We start from the raw sequence: 25,346 nt of genomic DNA, 5'->3' as shown, positions 1-25,346 counted from the left end.
TGTGACTCAATTCTGTGTATTGACAGCCATTCTGACTTAAACCTACAAAGTGCTCAGAAGAGGATGATGCTCACAAAATACCCACCAGTGTGTTCTCTTCTATATCAAACTTCTCCTCCACAAGGAGAATGGAGCAACAGAGAAGAAAATGAGGCAAGGTTCATAGGATGTTTGGGGTTGGAAGGGACCTCCGAAGATCATCATGCCAGAGCAGGACCATAGAATCCAGCGCAGGTCACACAGGAACACATCCAGATGGGTCTTGAAAGTCTCCAGAGAAGGAGACTCCACAAGCCCTCTGGGCAGCCTGTTCCAGTGCTCTGTGATCCTCACAGTGAAGAAGTTCCTCCTCCTGTTGAGGTAGAACCTCCTGTGCTGTAGTTTCTATCCATTGTCCCTTGTCCTATCCCAGGGTGCAACTGAGCAGAGCCTGTCCCCTCCCTCTTGACACCCAGCCCTCAGATATTGATAAACATTTATTAAATCCCCTCTCAGTCTTCTCTTCTCCAGACTAAAAAGGTCTGGGGAAGGACCTGCCTGACTGCAAACATGTACATTGCTAAAAGCCTCTACTTGTAGTCCAGTGCCAGTCTCCATCACTGCACTACTTGGTCACTGCAATTTTCACACTTCTCCATGAGCCATACCCAAAGGACCAGCAGCTGAGCAGCTGCACTCAACATGAGGAGTCTCAGCATGGGGAGTAAGTTCCATGCCAGGAAAGTCTGCATTCTGTGGATGCTCCCGGTTGTGCAGAAGTCACAGAATCACACAGAATGCACTGTGCTGGAAGGGACTCTCAAATGTCATCTCATCCAACTCCCCTGCAGTGAGCAGGGACACCACCATGAGAGCAGTGAAACACTGGAACAAGTTGCCCAGGGAGGTGGTTGAGGCTCCTTCCCTGGAGATATTCAAGGTGAGGCCCTGGGCAGCCTGATCTAGTTGGGGATGTCCCTGCTGACTGCAGGGAGGTCAGACTGGATGACCTTTGGAGGTCCTTCTGGCCTGGACCATTCTATGATTCTATCTCCACATACATCAGTTGCTCAGAGTCCCATCAAGTCTGACCTTGAATGTCTACAGGGTTAGGGTTTCAGCCACACCTCTGGGCAGCCTGTTGCAGTATTTCACCACTCTCATTGTGAAGAACTTCCTCCTTATGTCTAAGAAAGGTAATGAGGAGAGGAGAGATGCATTTGACTGCACAAGAGCAGCAAAATGTTGACTGCTGTGTTGTGATCTTATGCTTCCCACGTGAACAGATGCTGTACCTGTGTGGCCAGATGCATGAGGGGCCCCTGGGCTTTGCTGGTACAGAGGTTCATTAGAGTCATAGCTTCATGTGTTGAGACTGCAGTGGAAGAAAAGTGTTTGAGTAGGGGAATGAATCATGCCAGATTGTTAAGTACATATAAATTTGTCCAAATGAGATAAACAGTCCCTGAATCACACAGCATGACTCTGGCCCACCAGAAAGCTTTTCTTCCCCTCTGGATGCATTCCTGTGTGATCTGGTATAGGTGATCCTGCCCTGGCAGGGGGACTGGACTTGATGATCTTTCAAGGTGCCTTCCAGCCCCTGACATTCTGTTATTCTGTGATTCTTCCTCCAGTCATTGACAGGAAGTAAAGGCTTTTTAAAAAATTACTGATAGACCCAAAATGGGCTGGAAAGGATTAGCACCAGGACTTGGAGCAGAAGTTAAAAAGAGAAGAGGGAGAGAGAGTGATACAGCAGAGGTGTGCCAGTTTTTACTTCCCCACTGTGAGAGCCTTGAAGGATTTGATTGTGCCATTGAGGAGCCACAGCACGTTGCTGAGTATCATGCCACATTGAGGGAGCTGGGGTTGTTCAGCCTGGAGAAGAGGAGGCTCAGAGGAGACCTTATTGCTCTCTACAACTACCTGAAAGGAGGTTGTAGCCAGGAGGGGCTTGGTCTCTTCTCCCAGGCAACCAGCACCATAACAAGAGGACACAGTCTCAAGCTGCACCAGGGGAAGTTTAGGCTCGAGGTGAGGAGAAAGTTCTTCACAGAAAGAGTAACTGGCCATTGGAATGTGCTGCCCAGGGAGGTGGTGGAGTCACTGTTCCTGGAGGTGTTCAAAAAAAAGATTGGATGTGGCACTTGGAGCCATGGTTTAGTTGTCAGGAGGTGTTAGGTATTAGGTAATAGGTTGGACTTGATGATCTCTGAGGTCTTTTCCAGCCTGGTTGATTCTGTGATTCTGTGACTGTCAGACTACAGCTCATCGAGGGGTGGGAGCTGCATAGTATAAGAGCAGATCAGAGCTCAGTTCTTATAAGAGGAGTGGGGTGGTTTTTGTTGTAACTTACCTGCTTTTCCAGGAGAAAACTCTAAAAATAGCCCCTTTTGGCAAATATTAGTGGAGGGGAGCATTGTGCAGAAGAGCTGGTGTCTCTTGAAAACTGAGGGCTATCATCTGTTCTTCAAGGCATGGCAAGTGGATTCCCAACTCATGCATCTCAGTGAGATGCCTTCTGGGAGACAGAACAGCCCAGGGGTTGTTAGTCATTTCTCATCCCCTGAGTCCGTCTGGCACTGCTTGTCTTATTGCAGAGCATCTGTCTAGGGTTGTTGAGATCTGAGTGTTTATGGCATCCTGGCCTGTATCAGAAATGCTGTGTCCAGCAGGAGTAGGGAGGGGATTGTCCCCTTGTACTCAGCTCTGCTGAGGCCACACCTAGAGTATTGTGTCCAGTTTTGGGCACCTCAATATAAGAGAGCTGTGGAGGTGCTGGAGCCAGTGCAGAGGAGAGCAACAAACCTCTATGGTTCTTAAACCCATAACAGAAGGGACCTCTGAAGATCATCTAGTCTGGCCCATCTGCTCCAGTACCTCAGTGTCTTTCTTGTGTTGAGGTGCCCAAAACTGAACCCAGTATTCAAGGTGTAGCCTCACCAGTGCTGAGTACAGGGGCACAATCACTTCCCTGCTCCTGCTGGCCACACTAATCCTGATCCAGGCCAAGCTGCAGGTGGCCTTCTTGGCCACCTGAGCACACTGCCTGCTCACATTCAGCCAGCTGTCAACCAGTTCTGTCTGCATGTTATTCAGGCTGCCTACTGTTGTCTGGAGGGGAAAACATTTTCTAAACAGCTCTTGTGTGCACAGAGAGCCCCACTTTACTCCAGCAGTTACCAGGCATGAAAGCAGAGAGCTGCTCACTGTGTAGAAGCTTTAAACTTCTCTCTTCAATGCCCATCCCTGACATCAGATGATTCCCTATGTAGGGATCTCTGGAAGGCTTATCCATATCTTATGAGTTCTTGATGCCACAACTAATAGACAACTTGTCAGACATGGCAGCAGGGAAATATTTCAGGGGATGCCAACTGAAACACCTTTCCCTTGCAGTTCATGTGCAAATGCAGTGCATCTTTTATCCCCAAACATCGTTTGTCATATTACACTCGGGCTAGTTTTCCTCCTAACCCCCAGACAGATGCCTCATTTAGAGAAACCCAAGCTATTGATGGCAGCAAATTGAATTATTCATGTGTGTCTCATAAAAGAATACATCTGAGCTCCCTCTTCAAACCCTTTCCCCCTCCTTTTTCCCAGCAATGCCTGAAACAGTCACTGAAAAGGAAATAAATAGAAGGTTCTGAGGAGTGAAAGAAGAAAGGAAATTTGAATGCTTTCAAGCTAAACCTTCCCCACTTCCAAGCTAAAATGTAGATACAGAAGGTGAATCTAAGCCATGTTCTGTTCCATCTAACCCCTCTCCTCAACATTCCCAAGCACCTCCTAGGCACAGCTCTTCTGCAAGGTGAAGATGAAGCCCTGGAGAGATTTATGGATGTTGAGTCCCACAGTATGAATGCTTCCTCTCCGTGCTTCCAGCTTGCATAGGTTTGGATGGTTCTCTGCAGGTCAAGAGGATGGGTCTGGGCTCTTCTCAGTGGTGCCCACTGACTGGACAAGGGGCTGTGGGCACAAGGTTTCACTTATAAATAAGGAAAAGATTCTTTACTGTGAGGGTGCTGGAGCACTGGAACAGGCTGCCCAGAGAGGTTGTGGAGTCTCCTTTTCTGGAGACTTTCGAAAACCCTCGGACACGTTCCTGTGCAAACTGATGTAGGTGAACCCGCTCTAGCAGGGGGGTTGGACTAGATGATCTCCAGAGGTCCCTTCCAACCCTACCATTCTGTGATTCTGGAGGAGATGAGCACAAGCCTGGTGAGGAGCAGCTGAGGAAGCTGGGGTTGTTCTGCCTGAAGAAAAGGAGGCTGAAGGGAGACCTTCTGGCTCTCTACAACTCCCTGAAAGGAGGTTGGAGTGAGGTAGGGTTGGTCTCTTCTCCTAGGGGACAAGTGATAGGACAAGAGGAAATGGTCTCAAGTTGCCCCTTGGGAGGTTTAGCTTGTATATGAGGAACAATTTCTTTCCCAGAAGGGTTGTCAAGATCTGGCCCAGGCTGTCCAGGGCAATGGTGGAGTCCCCATCCCTGGAGGGGTTTCAAAGCCATGGAGATGTGGTGTTGAATGGCGACCTGGCAGTGCTGGGTTAAGGGTTGGGTTCGATGATCTCAAAGGTCTCTTCCAACCCCTACCATTCTGTGATTCTGTGAGAAGACCTGAGCTGCTGTGTCCTCAGCCTTCCCTTGCAGTAGGTATCCAGAAACTATATATGGATACCCTCTTGAGAAGCTTAGCATGGTTGGGTTCCCCTTCCAGAGAGCTGAGTGGCAAGGGTGAAGGGGTGAAGGTGGACAAGGGCTGTGTGAGCCAGTTGCACATGATCCTGGAGGTAAAAGATGAGGTGAATGCAGACCCAACATTCACCAAACCTGCAATATTAGAAGCAGGGACCACTGGAAAGAGCTTAATGAGAGGCTGGCTTACCACAGATAACAGAAAATTGCTGCTCACGCATGTGGTAGTGAACACTTGGTGACTTGCTGCCACAAGAGGTTCTGATGGATCAACAAGTTCAAGAGGGATTAGACACATTAATGGATAAAGAATCTGCAAACAGACATTAAAAGGAATTGGCAAAGCTTTTCTTTCTAAAACCTCTTGCACAACCATTTTGAGGGAGCACAAGGGATGGACTGCAAATTGTCCAGGTTTCTGTTGTGTCCTGCTGCTGCTGTCAGAGCCTGAGGCTCCATGGGCCATTGGTCTGACCCTAGAGGACACACTTTATGTCCCTGTATTCCTTCACAGGCACATTGTTAACAAGAGTGATTACACTTCATTTGCATTTGATTTATATTTCTCCCTTAAAGGAGAAGCCACTAGAGTCTGGAGATACTGAGCCGTGCCAACTACTATTAACCTTTATTAGCCAGCCCCTAGGTGAAGGAAGCACTGCTGGGAAGTCACCTTCAGCAGTCTCCAAGTGCCCTCCTATGAATCTTGTTAATAGCAGCCCAGGCCCAGAGAGATTTCCTCTCTCATTATCATTTCCCTGAGTTTTCAGACTGACACACTGCAGTGAGGTTCCTGGGCTCCAGCCTGGAAGGGGCAGGAGCTCTGGATGAGCTGCATGTTGTCATTTGCAGAAGCTGGGGATGGGGTACAGTTCTTTGAGGGCTGAACCACAAAGAGAGCTCTGTCAGCTCTGAAGCAAAAAGAGGACAATCAAAAAAAGGGACCATCCCAGCTTGAAGAGGGTACTGCTCCTCTTCCTACTGATGTGGCTTAATGATGGGGCTGCCTCCCTAATCAGAGGATCACAGAACAGTTTGGCTTGGAAGAGACCTTAAAGGTCATCTAGTTACAACACACCTGCCATGGGCAGGGACACCTTCCACTAGACCAGCTTGCTCCAGGCTCTGTCCAGCCTGGCCTTGAACACTTCACAGAATCACAGAATTAACCAGATTAGAAAAGACCTTCAAGATCCAAGTCCAACCTATCACCCAACACCATCTAATCAACTAAACCATGGCACTGAGGGCCTCATCCAGTCTCATTTTAAACACATCCAGAAACGGTGACTCCACCACCTCCCTGGGCAGCCCATTCCAATGGCCAGTCTCTCTTTCTGTGAAGAATTTCTTCCTCACCTCCAGCCTAAACCTCCCCTGGTGCAGCTTGAGACTGTGTCCTCTTGTTCTGTCGCTGCTTGCCTGGGAGAAGAGACCAACCCCCACCTGGCTACAACCTCCCTTCAGGTAGTTGTAGAGAGGAATAAGGTCTCCCCTGAGCCTCCTCTTCTCCAGGCTAAACAGCCCCCTTCCAGGGAGGGGCCATCCACAGCCTCCCTGGGCAACCCATTCCAGTGTCTCACCACCCTCACTGGAAAGAATTTCTTCCTAATACCCAGTCTACATCTACCCCCTTTCAGCTGAGATGTTTCTCAACAAGCAATGTTGAGACCATTTGTTCGGCAACAACCATCTGCTCGTCTACTAATGGCAGGAATATAGAATCATAGAGTGGTTTGGGTTGGAAGGGACCTCTAAAGGTCATCCACTCCAACCCACCCCTGCAGTCAGCAGGGACATCCTCAACTAGATGAGGTTACTCAGAGCCATGTTGAACCTCACCTTGAATGTCTCCAGGGAAGGGGCCTCAACCACCTCCCTGGGCAACCTGCTCCAGTGTTCCACTACCCTCATGGTAAAGAACTTGTTCACCTTATCACAGTATATCAGAGGTTGGAAGGGACCTCAAGAGATCATCAGGTCCAACCCCCCTGCCAGAGCAGGATCACTTAGGGTAGTCTGCACAGGAATGCATCCAGGTGGGCTTTGAAAGTCTCCAGGGAAGGAGACTCCACAAGCCCCCTAGGCAGCCTGTTCCAGTGCTCTGTCACCCTCACAGTAAAGAAGTTTCTCCCCATGTTGAGGTGAAATCTTCTATGTTCAAGTTTGAACCTGTTGTTCCTTATCACTGTGAACCACCAAAAAGAGCCTGGTCCCCTCCACTTGACACCCACCCCTCACATATTTATAGACATTGTTCAGATCCCCTCTCAGTCTTCTCTTTCCAGACTAAACAGCCCCAGGGATCTCAGTCTCTCTTCATAGGGGAGATGCTCAAGTCCCCTAATCATTCTTGTGGCTCTGATATTCTCATGGTTCCTAATATCTGTGTCTGTAAACTGTGAAGGTCTTCCTCTCCCTGAGTGGGAACTTTAGAGTAATTTCCCATGCCCTGAAGAGTAACATCAATGCAATGCACTGCATTCACCACAGTTTTACCCTTCTCAACAGCCAACAGTGCAAACTGCTAGAAGCCACTTCTCTGTAGTGGCTGCTGGCCCACCTGCAGAGGGGATACATCAGTGCCTCCCACATGAGTTCAAAGAGTTGATGGGAGCCCCTGTCCCATCACCCAAAGCACAAGAGAAAGTGACCTCAAGTTGCACCACGGGAGGTATAGGTTGGATATTAGAAGAAAATTCTTCACCAAAAGCATTCTCGAACACTGGAAGAGGCTTCTCAAGGAGGTGGTAGCATCCCCATCCCTGGAGGTGTTTAAAAGACACAGAGATGGGGTGCTGAGGGACGTAGTTTAGCACTAGCCTTGGTCAGCTAGGCAGTGGTTGGACTTGATGATCTTAAGGGTCTTTCCCAACCCAAATGATTCTCTGAAGATCAGGGATATTGACTTTATGACTGCTGCTCTCCCAAGTGCGATTTAGGACCCTGGCAGCTGGCCTGGTTTAGTGTGGAGCTGTTTATTGCTGTCTGCAATAATCCTCTTCCAGTGGCAATGCGTTAAATGCAAGTTACTGATGAGCTATAGGCAGACTGGCTATGGGCATCTAGAAAACATCTCAAGGGAGATGTACAAAATCCAGAGGGACAGGAGAAAGAATGGGTTTGGACAGCTGCATCCAGGGTTTTTACATTTTAGTCTTGCAAGGTTATATATGAAAAACTATCCAAGAGAGGAGAGACCTCCGTGAGCCCATTTTGCAAGGCTGACTGCTTGACTGGCAAAGCAATTTAGGCTGGAGGCTGGGAAACATCAGAAGCTGGACCAGGTCAGACTCAGTAGATAATGGTTCATCTCAATTCCTTTAAAAATGAAAGGGAGCAAAAGCTCAAAATGGTGAAAAGGAAGAGGGAAACAGGCAAACCAAAATAAATAAATAATACAGCACCAAGAGAATTAAAAAAAAGAAATCCACAATGTCAACAGGTTTTAGAGTCCTCTTAAGTAAGCATCAGCAAGATGCTGCTCAGTGACAAGCCTGTGGGGGTTTTGCTGTTGATACCAAACTGGGAAGAGTGGCTGGCACCCTGTCAGGCTGTGCTGCCATTCAGTCAGACATAGACAGGCTGGCGAGCTGGCAGAGAGAGACCCAAGGAAATTCAGTAAGGCCAAAGAGTAGAGTTCTGCATCTGGGGAAGAACCACCCCATGGATCAGTACAGGTTGGAGGCTGACCTGCTTGAGAGCAGGTCTGGGGAAAAGGACCTGGAAGTGTTGGTGGACAACAAGTTTACCATGAGCCAGCTATGTGCCCTCATGGGCAAGAAGGCCAAGGGTATTCTGGCATAGAAGAGTGTGGTGGGGGGAGGGTGTCCTCCCCCTCTACTCTGCCCTGGAGAGGCCTCATCTGGAATACTGCATCCAGTTCTGGGCTGCCCAGTTCAAGAGGAACACAAAACTACTGGAGAGAGTCCGTCTGAGAGCCACTAAGATGCTGAGGGTCATTGGAACAGGAAACTGGACTGACAAAGGATAAGAGAGCTGGGGCTGTTTAGCCTGGAGAACAGGAAAATGAGGGGCATCTCATTCATGCTGATGAATATCTAAAGGGTGAATGTCAGGAGGGTGGAGCCAGATTCTTCTCAGTGGTACCCAGGGACAGGATGAGGAGCAATGGACACGAACTAACACAGGAGGTTCCATGTAAACATAAGGAAAAACTTCTTACCTTTGAGGGTGGCAGAGCACTGGATCAGGGCTGCCCAGAGAGGTTGTGGAGTCTCTTTCTCTGGAGACTTTCAAGACACATCTGCATGTGTTCCTGTGTGATTTACTTTGGGTGCTCCTGCTTTACTAGGGCGGTAGGACTAGATGCCCTTCAGAGGTCCCTTCTAACCCCTACAATTCTGTGATTCTGGGAAGTAAGTATGTTGAGGCAGAGCAGTAAATAAACTACAGCCCTTGTACATTCTCCATCCAGCATGCTGCCCTTGACGTCTGCTGCCTTTAGGTGAACTCAGACTGCTTGCAGAATAACAGAGGGACGCAGAGTGATAGTCAGAGGAGCATGTTTAACTGCATTACTGAAACAGGCATTGTGTGGAGGGAAGCAGAGCACAAATTATCTCAGAGTTGCATCATGCCTTGGTCTTTGTCAGAAACAGGCCACTGGATGGACCATCTGGATCTGAAGCAGATCCCACAGGGCCAAAACAGAAATTAGTTTTGTATGCAGTCTGTGTGTTGCTGAATTTGCTGGTTTTGAAGGGAAAAAAAAAAAAAAAAAAGGAATAATACCAAAAGGGCTGTTTCCTGAATATTCATCAAAGGTTGCTGGCAGCTGTGGTTTTAGTACTGGAAGGGACTATGATGTGCCTATTAAGTTCAGCCTCCAGTATGATGAAGGCAGCCCACGGCAGGCTGTCTGCAGAGCCTCTGTTCACTCATAATGCCTTGATTGAGGCAAAGCACACAGCTTTTAGGGATGGCTAGCCTCCATTTAAGAGAGGGCCTCGTGTAATAAAAAATCCATTACATGTGCAGCAAAGTGTTCATCACCATCTCTCTTATAAAAAACCTGTGCCTCCTTCATCTCTGCTCCTCCTCTGTTCTGCTTTCAGGCGCTGGGGCTCCCCTTCTGCTTTTCTGCAGAACGAAAGAGCTCTCTGATCAGAGAAATTACCTCCTCATGTGGGCATTACTGGCTGTGAGGATGAAATTGCTTCTTAAATTGTTCTCACAAGTGAAGTTGGCTCCTCTGCCTTCTGCCTGTGCTGCCTTCCTGTGGCAGAACGCGAGTCTTCTTTTCCTCCCCGATTGCTTCGTTGTGCTCGGGAAATGGTGGCAGCAGAACTTGACCCAGCGTGAACATGTTGGCAGTGCTGCACCTTTCCCTTCCCTCACTGTGGCCCACCTTCCTTCTTCCCTGTGAGGTACAACAGAGGAGGTTGTCTAGATCTGTTTAAAGGTAGGAAGGCTCAACAGAGGGACATGGAAAGGCTGGATCGATGGGCTGAGGCTAGTTGAATGACGGTTCAACAAGGCCAGGTCCTGCACTTGGGTTGCAACAACCTCATGCAATGACCCAGACTTGGGGCAGAGTGGCTGGAAAGCTGCCCAGCAGAGACCTGGATGTGTTGATTAACATCCAGCTGAAGATGTGCCCAGGTGGCCAAGAAGGCCAACAGCATCCTGACCTGAATCAGGACCAGGAAAGTAATTGTCCTCCTGTATTCAGCACTGCTGAGGCCACATCTTGAATGCTGGGTTCAGTTTCGGGGCCCTCACTACAAGAAAGACATTGAGGTGCTGGAGTGTGTCTAGAGAAAGGCAACAAAGCTGGTGAAGGGTCTGGAGAGCAGCTCTGGTGATGAGCAAGTGAGGGAACTGAGGTTGTCTAGTCTGGAGAAAAAGAGGCTGAAGGGATTCCTTCTTGCTCTCCAACTACATGAAATGATGTTGTAGTGAGGTATAGTCGATTTCTTCTCCTAGTAACAAGTGATAGAATGAGAAGAAATGGTGTCATGTTGGACCAGGAGAGGTTTAGATTGGAGATTAGAAGAAAGATTCTCAAAGATGAAGATGAAGATTCTCAAAGACTGGAACCATCTCCCCAGGGATGTGTTTGAATCCCCATCCCTGGAGGTGTTGAAAGGATGCAGAGATGTGGTGTTGAGGGACATTGTTCAGCACCAGACTTGGTAGAGTTAGGTAATGGTTGGAGTCAATGATCTTAGAGATCTTTTCCAGCCAGGTGATTCTATGGTTCTATCAGTTTCACAGACTGAGGTTCAGCTTTGTTCTATTGGTCTCATCTGTGGTTATGTTCAAGCCTGACTTCTTGCACAGGTCATTTGTGAAGCATCAGAATTATTCTGCCGCTCTTGCTGATTAGCAACCAGGTCATCTGATCCAGTGGGACTTTGCCCATCCAGATGGCATTCACAATGGAATTCTACTACTGGACTGATCTGAGCCTATAGGGACTTCGTCTACCCCAGTAAGGGTTTTTATAGAATTGGTTAGGTTGGGAAAGCCCTTGAAGATCATCAAGTCTAACTGTTACTCTAACACTGCCAGTCCACCACTACACTACATCCCTAAGCATCTCTTTTAAATACCTCCAGGGATGGTGACTCAGCCACATCCCTGGGTAACCTGTTCCAGTGCTTGACCACCCTTTCACGTTAACATAACTAAGGCAACTTCCACAGTTACCCTCTTGCAGTCACCTCTCCAATCAGCATGAAAGCTCTCAGATACTGGAATGCCACCAGCCTGAGAATGCCAAATCCCTTTGGAAAGCAGCATAACTGGTAATTTTCTGGTTCAGCAGAAAAGTTATTTAGAGAAGCTTTGCCCCATTTCATCTTCCATCTGCAAGAAAGGGCAGTTTGAAATCTCTGACAAGGAGTCTCCAGAGATCCAACAGCAGCACACTACTCAGCCACCAAGTGGGAAATCAGAAGCTGCTTTGGGTTTTGTATCTTACCTGTCATGAAGTTCAGAGAAGGGTCACTGTTTCAAGACACCATATCAGCAAGATTGTGGTTTCCCTCCCTTGCCCTCTCTTCTCTTTATTCTTGAAGGGAAAGCTTATTGGTATTAAGAATTACTTGTTCTGAAAATTAAAGCAGAAAAGGGAAGTCACCAAGCTCAAACACTGTACCTTTTTCAAAGGCATAGCCTAAAACTACCACAACCAGCACCAGCAGGTTTCCTTTCATAAGTGGGGATTTGATTGAGTTTGTACCGAATGGAGCTTGGTCACTGTGGTGGGTTTACACCACAGAGCAATTTGGAATTTACCCCAAGGAGTAAAACACCACACTAGACAGAATTTGGAAGTAAAATCGCTATTTACAAAAGCAGATGTGTCAGGTTACACCCATCCCTGGAGGGGGCTGAAAAGAACCCAGCCCCCAGGTGGACAAAGAAACCTGACTCAGGTGGGCAGAGAGACTTGGTTGCCCCTCCCAGGGGAAGGGGCCCCAAGATCAAGGTCAATTCCACTCCCTCTTCCAGTTCAGCAAAGCCTATTTAAGGGGAGCCATCTTGTGGCTCTTCTTCTTGTTCCTGAGCCTCACCTGCATGACAGACCTCTCTTGCTCTTGCAGATACCACATGGTGAGGCCTGCTCATGCTGCACCCCAATTCCTAAGGGCTGCATCTAAAGAGAACCCACATTTACATCAAGGGAATCCTTTGCCAGCTGGGCATGGGTTTGTATATTCCTTCATTTACCCTTTTTCCTTATACCTTTGTAACTTCCCTTTTACTCAAATGCCACATATATTTTGTTACACTTGCCTTTTTACTTCCAAATTCATTTCAGACTGCTGCTTTCATGATTTTACCTCTCTTTCTCTCCTGCCTGATGTGCTTTTACCCTACTGGGGAAAAAGGGAGAGGGAAAGCAATCTAAATCTGTTCCATTTGGGCTTTTGAACTCTGGGAAAGCTTAAACCACAACAGTAGGCTAAATATACAAGGTAATAAACATATACAAATATACATATACAACTAGAAAGCTATTGTCTAGTTGCACACAATAGCTCTGACCCCCCTGGACAAAAGCCCAGGGGGCTGTTACCAGACAACAAGTTATCTCTTGTCCCTGCTGCTGTTTCTTACCAATAACCCACCAGAAACTGGAGAGCCAAGCAAGGGTCAGAGACAGAGGGAAAGAAGCAAACAAGAGAGAAAAAAACAAGCTGTGCTGCAAACTGTATAGAAACTCTGCAGACCAATGAAATGAGATAAATATATCTCTTATGTTCTTGTTCAGCCCCTTGGGACTATCCATCCCCTAGACTGGAATTCTCAGGAAAACTCTTATTTACAGTTAGGACCCTAGGGCACTAGCCCTAAACCTGTAACAGTCACTTCTGCTGAGGCATCAGGATTCCTGACACAGGCTGGGGTGCTCTGTGTGCACCATACGATCACAGTGAATGAGACCTCCCTGGTTCCCCTACCTGCTCCTCCCAGGCCACTCTGCTCTTTGGCAGGTGGTTGGCAGCAGTGTCCGTCAAAGCAGACTCTCCATGTTGGCAAATGTGGGGGTCGCATCATCTGATGGGTTCTCCAAATGGGTCAGTGTTGTGGTTTAAGCTTTCCTGGAGTCCAAAAGGCCAAATTGAACAGGTTAAGGTTGCCTTCCCTCTCCCTTTTTTTTCCCCAGTAGGGTAAAAGCCAATTAGGCAGAAGAGCAATAAAATCACAAAAGAAACAGTCTGGAATCGATCTGGAAGTAAAAAGGTAAGTTTAACAAAATATAAAAGGCATTGGAGTAAAAGGGAAGTTACAAAGGTATAAGGAAAGAGGGTAAATGAAGAAATACAGAAAACCAGACCCAGCTGGCATAGGATTCTCTTGATGTAAATGTGGGTTGTCCTTAGATGCACCTCACCCTGCTCCATTTGCCATGAAATATGAACCTGTAAAATGGGACCTTTTCAGCTCTCTGCAGTGATTTCTAAAATCTCTTGGAATTTCTCATGTCTTGCTTTCAAGTTCATGCAATAGTGAAGGAGGCTGTGACATAGTAGTTGAATGGAGAGATTCTGCTCTTGTTTCTAAGGAGGACTCCCTGCTAGCCAGTGCCGTGCATGCTGTAGGAGAGCAAAAGAGTGCTATGTGGCCACAGCAGAGCAGAATGGGTGCACAGGGGCTGATGAGTAGAGTACAAGTGTCCCCACAGTTGGCTCTGTCTGGAGATCCCTGTGTGGTAAAGACCCCAGGGTAAGTCACTAGAAGTCTTTACTGTGAGGGTTGTCTCTATGTTGAAGAATTGCCTTGGTGTGACTGGGGAGATTTTATAGAATCATGGAATCATAGAATGGTCCAGGCCAGAAGGGACCTCTAAAGGTCATTCAGTCCAACCTCCCTGCAATCAGCAGGGACATCTCCAACTAGATCAGGCTGCCCAGGGCGTTGTTGAACCTCACCTTGAATATCTCCAGGGAAGGAGCCTCAACCACCTTATGGGTGGATGATCACAAAATTGGTCCACAGCAGAGGAGGGAAAAATATATCATTAACCAGCACCTCTTCATTTATCTTTCTTTTGCTTTCCCAGAGTGATTACTCCAGTGACACCGAAAGCGAAGACAACTTCCTGATGATGCCACCACGAGATCACCTCGGCCTCACTGTGTTCTCCATGCTCTGCTGCTTCTGGCCATTGGGAATCGCTGCCTTTTACCTGTCTCATGAGGTAATCTTTACAACCTCTTCTGCTCATTCAGAGTTTTGCATCACTCCACCCCAGCAGGGAAAGTTGACCAAAATCCAAATGTGGGAGAGACATTCTTCAGGGCAGTGGGAGATAGTTGAAGTGTGTTCCCTACCTTGATATTTCTCTGTTATAATGGTGATTGTTGTCTTGTGAGATAGTTTCCTGAGGGAGGAATCTACAAAGTATTTTAGGTTTTAGATGGCGATGGTCAGGTTCCAGGTCAGATTGTAAAATGTCCAGGTAGGGATTTTCTGTGGAGATGACTTTTGAGTGGAAAGCATCCTTCCTATCTCAAACACTTGAACTTCCCATCGAGAAAACTTGATTTATTTGTTCCCAAGCTGGAAAAGCAAGCCATGTAATGTGTTTCCAGGAACAGAAAAATAGTTTCTATTCTGAAGAAGCTTATTTGCTTTCCAGGAACTCTTTCCTTTCCCCCCAGAAAAATTGTTCCATCTGTTCTTCTTGCCCAGCTTCAATATGGAAATATATTTTTTACCAGAGAAGTGTTTTGGTTTGTTTCCTTCATGAGACTGGCTTGGTGGTTTCCAGCCTATGCCTACTAAAAATCACCTCATGGTGCATTGTTTTTGGTTTTTTTTTGTTTTTTTGTGTGTGTGTGGTTTTTTGTTTGGTTTTTGTTGTTGTTGTTGTTGTTGTTTGGTTGGTTGTTTTTGTTGTTGGTTTTTTTTTTTTTGACATGTGGTGGTTGCAGCTATGGGCACTAAATAGGTTGGTATGATAATCTCCATCCTAACTAGGACAGGTCTGTGTGGAGCTGGAGCTCTCCCCTGACACAGAGTGACTCTGAGCAAGCTCAGAGGGAAAGGCAAATGTTTGGAGGATGATGCCTCAGACCAGCAGACCCCACAGGGTACCCATAATATGTACATGGTCCAGGCATGGACAAAGCTGTATTCACAAGGGCTGGTCACTGCTGACTGCCTGTCCACACTCCTCCCCTTGCACCCATCAGACAGATGGCAGAGTGGCCAGGCAAAGGGAGGTAGTGAATACTGAACAGCACAGACTGTGCCAGCGTAAAATAACATGGCTCAGCTGTGATACAGAGAGAAACTACCTGCTGGCATAGCCAGGAACATTCAGCACTGTGTGAATGTGTGGGTCTTTTTGTCTTGGAAGAGCAGCTCTGAAACAAATGCCCCAGCCCCTGATTATGGGCATTTGGGTGACACCTCTTAGCTTGGGAAAAAAAAATAAGTAAATCAGTCCATTCAAGGTATGCAGCTTCTTTAGGTTGGATATTATGAAGAATTTCTATACTGAAAGAGTGGTCAAGCATTGGACCAGGCTGCCCAGGGAGGTGGTGGAGTCACCATTCCCAGAGGTGTTCAGAAAATCAAGTAGATGTGGCACTGTAGGACATGGCTTAGTGGTCATGAAGGTGTTAGGTAGAAGGCTGAACTTGATGATCTTAGAGGTCTTTTCCAGCCTTAATGATTCTATGATTCTATTCTATAATTCTTCTTTCAGAGGAGAGGGAAACTCTAGTCCTGGGTGGAGTGGCACAGGATGTCTCATGGCAGAGAAGGGCCACAAGGATGATCAGAGGGCTGGAGCTCCTCTCTTATGAGGTCAGATTGAGAGAGTTGGGGCTGTTCAGTCTGAAGAAGAGAAGGCTTTGAGGAGACCTTATTGTGGCCTTCCAGGGGGCCTACAAGAATGCTGGGGAGAGACTTTTTAGGGTGTCAGGTAGTGATAGGACTAGGGGGAATGGAGCAAAAAGAGAGGAGGGGAGATTTACATTAGACATTAGGAAGAAGTTCTTCCCCATGAGGGTGGTGAGACACTGGAACAGGTTGCCCAGGGAGGTGGTAGAAGCCTCATCCCTGGAGGTTTTTAAGGCCAGGCTGGATGTGGCTGTGAGCAACCTGCTCTAGTGTGAGGTGTCCCTGCCCATGGCAGGGGAGTTGGAATTAGATGGTCCTTAAGGTCCCTTCCAGTCCTGGCAATTCTTTGGTTCCCTAGGTTCTGCTGACAGACCGGCTAAAGTGGGGTTTATGAACTGCCAGCACCTCTAATTCTCTTCTTTAGAGGTGGGAGGTGGCTCAGTTTGAGTGTGGCTAGACTTTGCTCATGCCAGCTTTCCCCTTTGGGGTAGAAGACTTCTGAGAAGGGAGATGTTTGTGCACACAAGAAAAAGGACCTGCAGAGTGTGCTGGGTATCAGCAGCTACTGATTTCAGTGCATTGTGCTCCACGTCTCAGGCCAAGCAACTTCATAAGTGTCTTGTGTAATTTCCTCTTTCTTCCTGGTTGGCCTTTTGATCTTGTGGTCACATTTCCAAGTCATGAACTACAGCTACCAAAAAAGAAAAAGGGGGATTAGATTAATGAATGACCTGATTGCTTTAGCCTTGAAGCTAATTTTAAATAATTGGAAAGGTAGCTGGCAAATAACATTCCCTGGAGAGCTGAATTCATTATGCAGGTGTTTAATTACAAGGAAATATTGGGACAGAGGAGAGACCAGCTTGACACGTTTCAGGAGATGAGGGGGTCTCTTTTATTAGCAAAGGCAGACTCTGTACATGAATTGTTCTGTGCCATTGATGCCTCTCAAGTTGTGCTGAGCCAGCCAGAGCCCAAAGATGTATTGGTACAGTCATGCTCCAAGAGTACAGAACATTATTCCCTCCTGGCATCCTCTTTTCATCCCTCTGTTGCTTGTCTATTGGCTCATTATTTTACAGGCTTACAGGAGGGTGAGAATTACAGAATCATAGAGTCATAGAATTGCTTTGTTTGGAAAAGATCTTTAATATCATTGAGTCCAACTATTCTGTAACCCTACCAAGGCTGGTGCTAAACCATGTCCCTCAGCACCACATCTCTGCCTCTCTGAATCACTTCCAGGGATGAGGATTCAACCACTTCCCTGGGGAGCCTGTTTCAGTCTTTGAGAACCTTTTCAGACAAGAAGTTTCTTCTAATGACCAAGCTAAACCTTCCCTGGTGCAACTTGTTTCAGTGCAGCTTCAACAGGTTACCTGCATGCCTGGCACTAATCCTCACGTATCCGTAGTAGTCATAAAGTCATTCAGAGACTTCTCTGGTGTAGGCACCTGAAGAGCAGGGTAATAAATCTTCCAGCAAGTTGATGAGGAGGTTCCAGCCCCCTGATATTTAGGCAATTCTCACTAAAGTTGAAGCAACCTTTTACTCTTAAGCAGTGGAGTTTTTGCTATTTTTAGCGTAGTCGGCAAGGATGCATTTAGTTAGCAGGGACATGGATTAGAATTGCTAACAAGGACTTGGAAGGACATTTGTGAGTAATCCTTATGTGTCCCAGCTAAATACTTGATTCTTCACCCCTGCAAAGGCAGAGTGTCCAGGACAGATTATATTCCAGGAGAGGACACAGAAGGTGCATGCTCCCAGTCTGACTGCAAAAACAGGGCCCATGGTTTTGCACCACTGTATGAGATTGCCCTGCTGCAAGAGACCGGAGAAGAGACCCATAGCAGATCTGGGAGTGGAACATGGTCCTCCTGTTCTCAGAAAAGTCAAAAAGCTTTGGTCTTTTTAAGTCTGGTGACATGATGCAGCTCCTCATATAGAATCACAGAATCAACCAGGTTGGAAAAGACCTTAGAGATGAAGTCCAAGCTATTACCTAATACCTAACACCTCCTGACAATTAAACCATAGCTCCAAGTGCCACATCCAATCTTTTCTTAAACACCTCCAGGGACAGTGACCCCACCATCTCCCTGGGCAGCCCATTCCAATGGCTAATCTCTCTGTGAAGAACTTCTTCCTAAGACCAAGCCTAAACTTCCCCCTGCACAGCTTGAGCCTGTGTCCTCTTGTCCTGTTGCTGGTTGCCTGGGAGAAGAGACCAACCCCCACCTGGCTACAACCTCCTTTCAGGTAGTTGTAGAAAGCAATAAGGTCTCTCCTCTTCTCCAGGCTAAACACCCCCAGCTCCCTCAGCCTCTCCTCATAGGGCTTGTGCTCAAGACCTCTCAAGGTGGTAAATGATTTTCCTTTAATTCTCCTTTAGCAAGAAGAACAGATTTTGTGTCTAGAGCTCTTCTTTGGGTGCTGTTTATATCATTCGCTTTTCTTTCATCTTGGGGCTGTGACAGCTCTCTTTTCCAAAACAAAAACAAATGAAAGCAAGCATGCACATCTGACGTGTAATCTATGCAGCAGCAAAAGAATGGATGTTTTCAACAGCACAGACTGAAGGACAACCTTTTGTCAGTCTGCAGAATACTCAGGGTTTGGTATTGTTTGTTTATTTTCTTTTCCTTCTTCTCAGAGATCAACATCTTGTTCTAGAGACCCAGGGCTGTGTTCTAGCCTTGAATACACAGCTTGCTATCTCTCACCAGCTGCTCTGGTGAAGACTGAGTTACTGCTTTGTTCAGCTGCACAAACGGGCTGCAGCAAAACACTTAGTGAAGATTTGAATCTAGTGATCTCTCTCTCAACATGAGCCAGCAATGTATGCTTGCAGCCTAGGCAGCCAACTGTATCCTGGGCTTCATCAAAAGCAGTGTGGCCATCAGAACACGAGAGGTGACTCTCCCTCTTTACTCTGGTGAGACCCCACCTGGAGTACTGCATCTAGTTCTGGTGCCCCCAACACAGGAAGGACATCAAACTGTTAGAGCAGGTGCAAAAGAGGGCCACTAAGATGATCAGAGGGCTGGAGCACCTCCTCTGTGGGGACAGGCTGAGTAGTGAGAGAGCCTGTCTAGCTCCTTAAGCCAAGACAGTCATCTGATGGGGGATCTATAGAAGGAATCAGGTCCCCCCTTCATAGTGGGGACCAATAGTTGTTGGAAAATTCCTCTTCCACGTTTCAGAGCCTAGTAGCTGTTCCCACCACTTACCTTTGCTATGGCAAAGAGGCTACAAAAGCTGAAGGTGGTCCTTGGGCTGTTAATGGCAGACAGAGTAACTTCCAAATCCTCCCAGGTGTGGGATTTCTGGATTTCATTCAAGACATTATACTCAGTAACTGTGCTGAACGTGTCCTCGTTCCCTGACCTTGTTGCACAGATGGCGTTGTTCTAAGCAGGTTTCTACAGTCTACAACTAATTAAGCAATTAATTAGGAGCTTGCAGTTACACAGAAGCTATTGTAAAGCAGTAACTTCAATGACCTTATGGGACCTTGTCACAGCATTGGTCCAAAGTCTGTTCAAATTGCCCCTGCAGTTCAGTTCAGTCTCAGTCTGAACCACAGCTATGACAGGTTGGACTCACCCTGAGCATCACCTGGACCTTTCCTTATGTGTCTTCAGAGTGTCCCACTTCTATCTGAAAGCTGTCCTTTGTTAAACAAGGTGAAGGCTGACTTGTTCTGTGACCTTCAGTGGCTATTCCTAAAGAGTCAGAACAAAAATTTATTGTTTCCCTGGACTCGTAGTAACCCCACAATGAAAATGAATATTTAGCGTTTGTGGGCAGTGGCTCTTATTGTTATCATACAGTTATAGGATCATAGAATCATAGAATGGGGTGAGTTGGAAGGGACCTTAAAGATCATCTCGTTCCAACTGCCATGGCCAGGGACACCTTCCACTAGAACAGGTTGCTCAAGGCCTCATCCAACCTGGCCTTGAACACTTCCAGGGAGGAGGCATCCACAGCCTTCCTGGGCAAATCTCTTCCAGTGTGTCAGGGAGGCTGTGGATGTCCCCATATCTCACTTCGCTCTCTTATCTCCATAACAGTCTCCCCACCAACCTTATTTCAAGCTATCAGATTTGCTGATTACAGTTGTGTCATAACTCCCTTCTCTAATAACTTCTGTGTTGTATAATAACAGAAAAACCATAACACACATTTTATGTCCCTGCTGATTGGAAAACATTATCATCAGAGAGGTTCAGAGGTTCCCACCACTTTTCTGGTTGCAAAAGGAATGAGCAGCATTAGTTCCCCTTCATTTCTTTAATAAACAGCAAGATTAGGGTGTTGGATTCAGCCCAGAGAGCTGGGAAGATTATTTGCTTGCTTTTTGCTCATGAACTGCAAGTCAAGGTTTAATCCTCTCTGTACATAGAATCATAGAATGGTTTAGGTTGGAAGGGATCTTAAAGATCATCTGGTTCCAACCCTCCTGCCATGGGCAGGGACACCTTCCACTAGACCAGGTTGCTCAAGCCCCTGTCCAGCCTGGCGTTGAACACCTCCAGGGAGGGGGCACCCACAGCCTCCCTGGGCAACCTGTTCCAGTGCCTCACCATCCTCACTGGAAAGAATTTCTTCCTAATCTCCAGTCTAAATCTCCCCTCTTGCAGCTGATCTATCACTGATCCTATCACTGCAAGCCCTTGTGAAAAATCCCTCCCCCAGCTTTTTTGTAGGGCCCTTCAGGTACTGGAAGGCCACAATGAGGTCTCCCCAGAGCCTTCTCTTCTCCAGGCTGAAGAGCCCCAACTCTCACAGCCTGTCCCCGTTAGGGAGGTTCTCCAAGTCCTTTGATCATCTTCATGGTCTCCTCTGGGCCCGTTCCAACAGTTTGATGCCATTCTTGTGTTGGGGGCTCCAGAACAAGGATGCAGCATCACAAGAGCAGCATAGAGAGGCAGAATCACGTCCCTTGTCATGCTGGTCACACTTCTTTTGATGCAGCCCAGGACACAGTTGGCCTTCTGGGCTGCCAGCAAACATTGCTGGCTCATGTTGAGTTTTTTCATCAACTGACACCCCCAAGTCCTTCTCCTCCAGACTGCAGTCTTAACATCTCTTAAAGTTGCTTATCAGGAACAGTGAAAACAGGGAAGAATGAAATGTTACTCAGGCAAGATTCAAGGTAAGCTCAAGGAGTAACTTTACTGTGGCATGGGATGAGCACAGGGTTCCTGTGTTCCCCTGTGAAGATGAGACCCAACTCAGCCATATGCAGTGTCTAAGTGGGGCATAACAGTGTCTCCCCTTCACTGAGGGAACTGGGGCCACAAAAGCAGAAGGGCTTTCATCTTGCCCAGGTTATAAGAGCATCCCTCCATCTCCTCATGGTGTTGGTCTTTGTGAATCACTCCTTTCTCTAGGATTTCTTACCTCCATAACTGCTGGCCATCCAGGACACCCCATGCTTGAGCAGATGACCACTTCCACTGTTCAGGAAAGAGAAGCTGAGTAAAAATAGTGAATTTCTGCAATATTCCTGAGTGCTACAAGTTCCTTACTTCATCAAGCAGTTCTGCCAATATGTTGAGAAGGGACACCACTCTTCCCAACATCACAGGATCAACCAGGTTGGAAAAGACCTCAGAGATCATCAAGTCCAACCTATTACCCAACACCTCCTGACAACTAAACCATGGCTCAAAGTGCCACATCCAATCTTTTTTTGAACATTTCCAGGAACAGTGACTCTACCTCCCTGGGCAGCACATTCCACTGGCCAATTACTCTTTCTGTGAAGAACTTTCTCCTCACCTGTGGCAGGAATGGTACAATAACAGCACTCACTCTTGGAAGTACCTGGACTCTTCTGGATTTATATGATGATTCAACCTGTATCACATTTACTAATGGCATGGATTTCAGATGGGTTTCCTTTCTGTGTAAGTGCATAAAGCAGCAGGTGCTTTATGCATCTGAAGGTGCCCCTACTAGATTAGGCATGAAGGTGGTTCGTGGTACAGCCTGCCTCAAGAAGGGCTGAGCCTGAGTCTTCTTTTCTCTTCATTTGCAGATGAGGTTGCCCAGGGAGGTGGTGGAAGCCTCATCCCTGGACATTTTTACGGCCAGGCTGGATGTGGCTCTGGGCAACCTGATCTAGTTTGAGGTGTGAGGTATCCCTGCCTATTGCAGGGGGCTTGGAACTAGATGATCCCTGAAGTCCCTTCCAACACTGTGATTCTGTGTTGTCGAGTCTTCTTTTCTGGAGACTTTCACAACCCCCTTGTACTTTTTCCTGTGTGATTTACACTTGGTGTCCTGCTCTAGCAGGGCAGTTGGACTGGGTGATCTTTGAGGTCCCTTCCCTACCATTCTGTGCTTCTGTGAAACAAGTGGTATTTACAGAATGACCTTGGAAAGGGACCAGGACTAAGACAATCTGGTCATTGTACAGCCTCACTTTCCCGGCTTTGCTGTCCTTGCAGTCAGACTCTTTGGTGTTGCTCTCTCTGCCCCTTGGGTCCAGCACTCCCTTGAACTGGAAATTTCCCATTCAGCATGGCCCAGGATAAAAGAAGGATCCAATCTTCAAAAACCATTGGGAATTAATTGCAAGTAGGATTTATAATGCTTTAATTAAAGCGGTAGACTTCAGGCAGTCCATCCCTGTAATGCAAGCTTAGTATCAATGTCTCTCCTGCCAGGAAAGGTCTTCCCAGCTATATGAGAACACGTAGAAGGGAGTAATCTGTCCTGCAGGAAGCCACAAATACACTGGCATGCTCTGCTACAATTAGCTTGGAAGAGAAATCAGGGTCCTGCTGGGTGCAGTTACATCACTACTGATCTGCAGGTTAAATTACTTCGCTCCTGTGCTGTCCTGAATGCTACTGGGGTGATGGGTGAGAGCCATACAAATTACAGTGCTGGAAGATCTGACATGGGGACACTGAAGTGTGGCTGTGTCAGAGGGGATAATAAGTCTGCCTTTCCTGAGGATGTTTTTCTAAGAGAAAATGAGCAGACCAGCACTGTGGAGCTGCCCATGAGGAGCAGGCATGGCAGAGCATGTTGATAGTCTGCTACTTGCAGTGATGAGATCAATACCTGTCATTTGGTGCTAGGGACCCTTCTGCTTCTCTTCAGACTCTAGAGAAGCAGAACTGTGCTAGATTCTATGGTCCTGCTCTGGCAGGGGGGTGGACTCGATGATCTTTGGAGGCCCCTTCTAACACCCTGTGATCCTGTGAACATGGATCACATTGAAAGCCAGCAGGATTTGAACTGCTTGACTTATTATTCATCAGCACTGAAAAAAGCAACCTTGTATGCAGGGAGGAAAGAGGTGGCTGCTGGTGGTGTGTTTAGTAGTTCAGGAAAGTTTCTTCACAGCAAAGGCCATTGAAGCATTCAGATGAGTGTGTGAGCACACACAAATGTGTTTGTGTGTGAGCACAACAACCAAAACTCCAAGGGAGTTCTTCAAAAGGACTAGGAGGTGAACAGTGGGAAGGAAGAGAAACAACCATTTCCTCCATGTGGGCTAGGCTTGCCAGAGAGATTTATGGGCACCTGTGAAACTCTTACTGTTCTTACAGAGGGTTGTCCTTAGGCTGGGCTCCCAATTATTTCTTCATGATCCCATTTCTGATCTTACTGCCTGGCTCCTTACTTCATCTCCAGACTTATGGAGTTGGAACCTGGGCTGGAGCCTCCAGTACAGGACCATTCCTCCCTCCTGGTCTGCCTCTGATCTCAGATTACATCTGCTCTCAACCACAGGACCCACATTTCCTACAAAGCATCAAGAAAGACATAAATACACATATAAATGTATAGAAAAAGCTCATGCTGTTGCATTTTGGTGAGGCATTGGAAACAGGCTGCCCAGAGAGATGGTAGAGTCACCATCCCTGGAGGTGTTCCAAAAACAAGTAGATGTGGCACTTCAGGACATGGTCAAGTGGTCATGGAGATGGTGGGTAGAAGGTTGGACTTGATGATTTTAGAGGTTTTGTCCCACTCCAATGATTCCGTGATTCTACTTCTGCCTCCTAATTCGGTGGTCTTACTCCACAGCCCTCACACAGAGGTATTCATCAGAGTCATATCTGAGGTGTCTAGCTGGAGATACAAAATATGTCACAGTTTGGCATCAAGCCTGTAAGTTCAAGATGCCTTTAGGAGGAAGGGGTCAAGCACTGGGGTACTCCTCCCTTTCTGCTCTGTCCTAGTGAGGCTACTTCTGGAATATTGTGTCCAGTTCTGGGCCACTCAGTTCAAGAGGGACCTCAGGGAACTGCTTGAAAGAGTCCAGTGCAGAGCCACAAAGGTGATGAAGACAGTGGAACATCTGCCTTGGGTGGAAAGGCTGAGGGAGCTTGGGGCTCTTTGGCTTGGAGGAGACTGAGAGGTGACCTCATTTATATTTATCAACATGTAAAGGGCAGTGTCAGGAGGACAGAGCCAGGCTCTGCTCAGTGATGTCCAATGACAGGACAAGAGGCCATGGGGGCAAGCTGGAGCAGAGGAGGTTCCCTGTGAACCTAAGGAAAAACTTTTTCACTGTGAGGGTAACAGAGGCCTGGAACAGGCTGCCGAAGAGAGGTTTTGGAGTCTCCTTCTCTAGAGACATTCAAAACCCACCTGAACATGTTCCTGTGTGACCTATTCTAGGTGATCCTGCTCTGGCAGGAGGATTGGACTGGATGATCTTTTGAGATCCCTTCCAACCGCTAAAGTTCTGGGTTTTCTGTCACCTGAAAATTGTATATCTGACTTCCAGCTCCAGTTTCACTTTTGAGATAGGGTATGTGTGAAGATAATGATGTTGACTTCCCCCTTGCCATAACATGATTTGGGGGAAATAGCTCTTGCCTCTCACTTTTGGAATGTCAACCAGACCTGAACAATATCACAGTGAAATGTCACAGTGAAACCTGGAGCAGACATTCCTGTTTCCCTGCATTTGCTGGTTTGTTACAGAGTCCTGTTACACAGGACCACAGGATGTTAAGGGTTGGAAGGAGATCATCAAGTCCAACACCCCTGCCAGAGCAGAACCAGAGAATCTAGTACAGGTCACACAGGAACACATCCAGATGGGTCTTGAAAGTCTCCAGAGAAGGAGACTCCACAACCCCTCTGGGGAGCCTGTCCCAGTGGTCTGTGACCCTCCCAGTGAAGAAGTTCCTCCTCATGTTGAGGTAGAACCTCCTGTGCTGGAGTTTATATCCATTGCCCCTTGTCCTATCACAGGGCACAAGTGAGCAGAGCCTGTCCCCTCCCTCTTGACACCCAGCCCTCAGATATTGATAAACATTTATTAAATCCCCTCTCAGTGTTCTCCTCTCCTCTC

General features: G+C 47.2%; 1 protein-coding gene across 1 annotated transcript in view; it reads left to right on the top strand.

The window, feature by feature from the left end:
- The window catches only part of SYNDIG1 (synapse differentiation inducing 1), a 76,852-nt gene that overhangs the window by 4,863 nt on the left and 46,643 nt on the right, over nucleotides 1–25,346 (top strand). Inside the window, exon 2 of the mRNA XM_054399169.1 lies at nucleotides 14,220–14,357. Coding sequence (XP_054255144.1) covers nucleotides 14,220–14,357 — 138 coding nt within the window. The remainder of the gene's footprint in view (nucleotides 1–14,219; nucleotides 14,358–25,346) is intronic.

This window comes from Indicator indicator, chromosome 2 (genome assembly GCF_027791375.1).
Source record: "Indicator indicator isolate 239-I01 chromosome 2, UM_Iind_1.1, whole genome shotgun sequence".
NCBI lineage: Eukaryota > Metazoa > Chordata > Aves > Piciformes > Indicatoridae > Indicator > Indicator indicator.
Note: the sequence above shows the minus strand (reverse complement) of the source record. Positions and strands in the feature narration are given on the sequence as shown.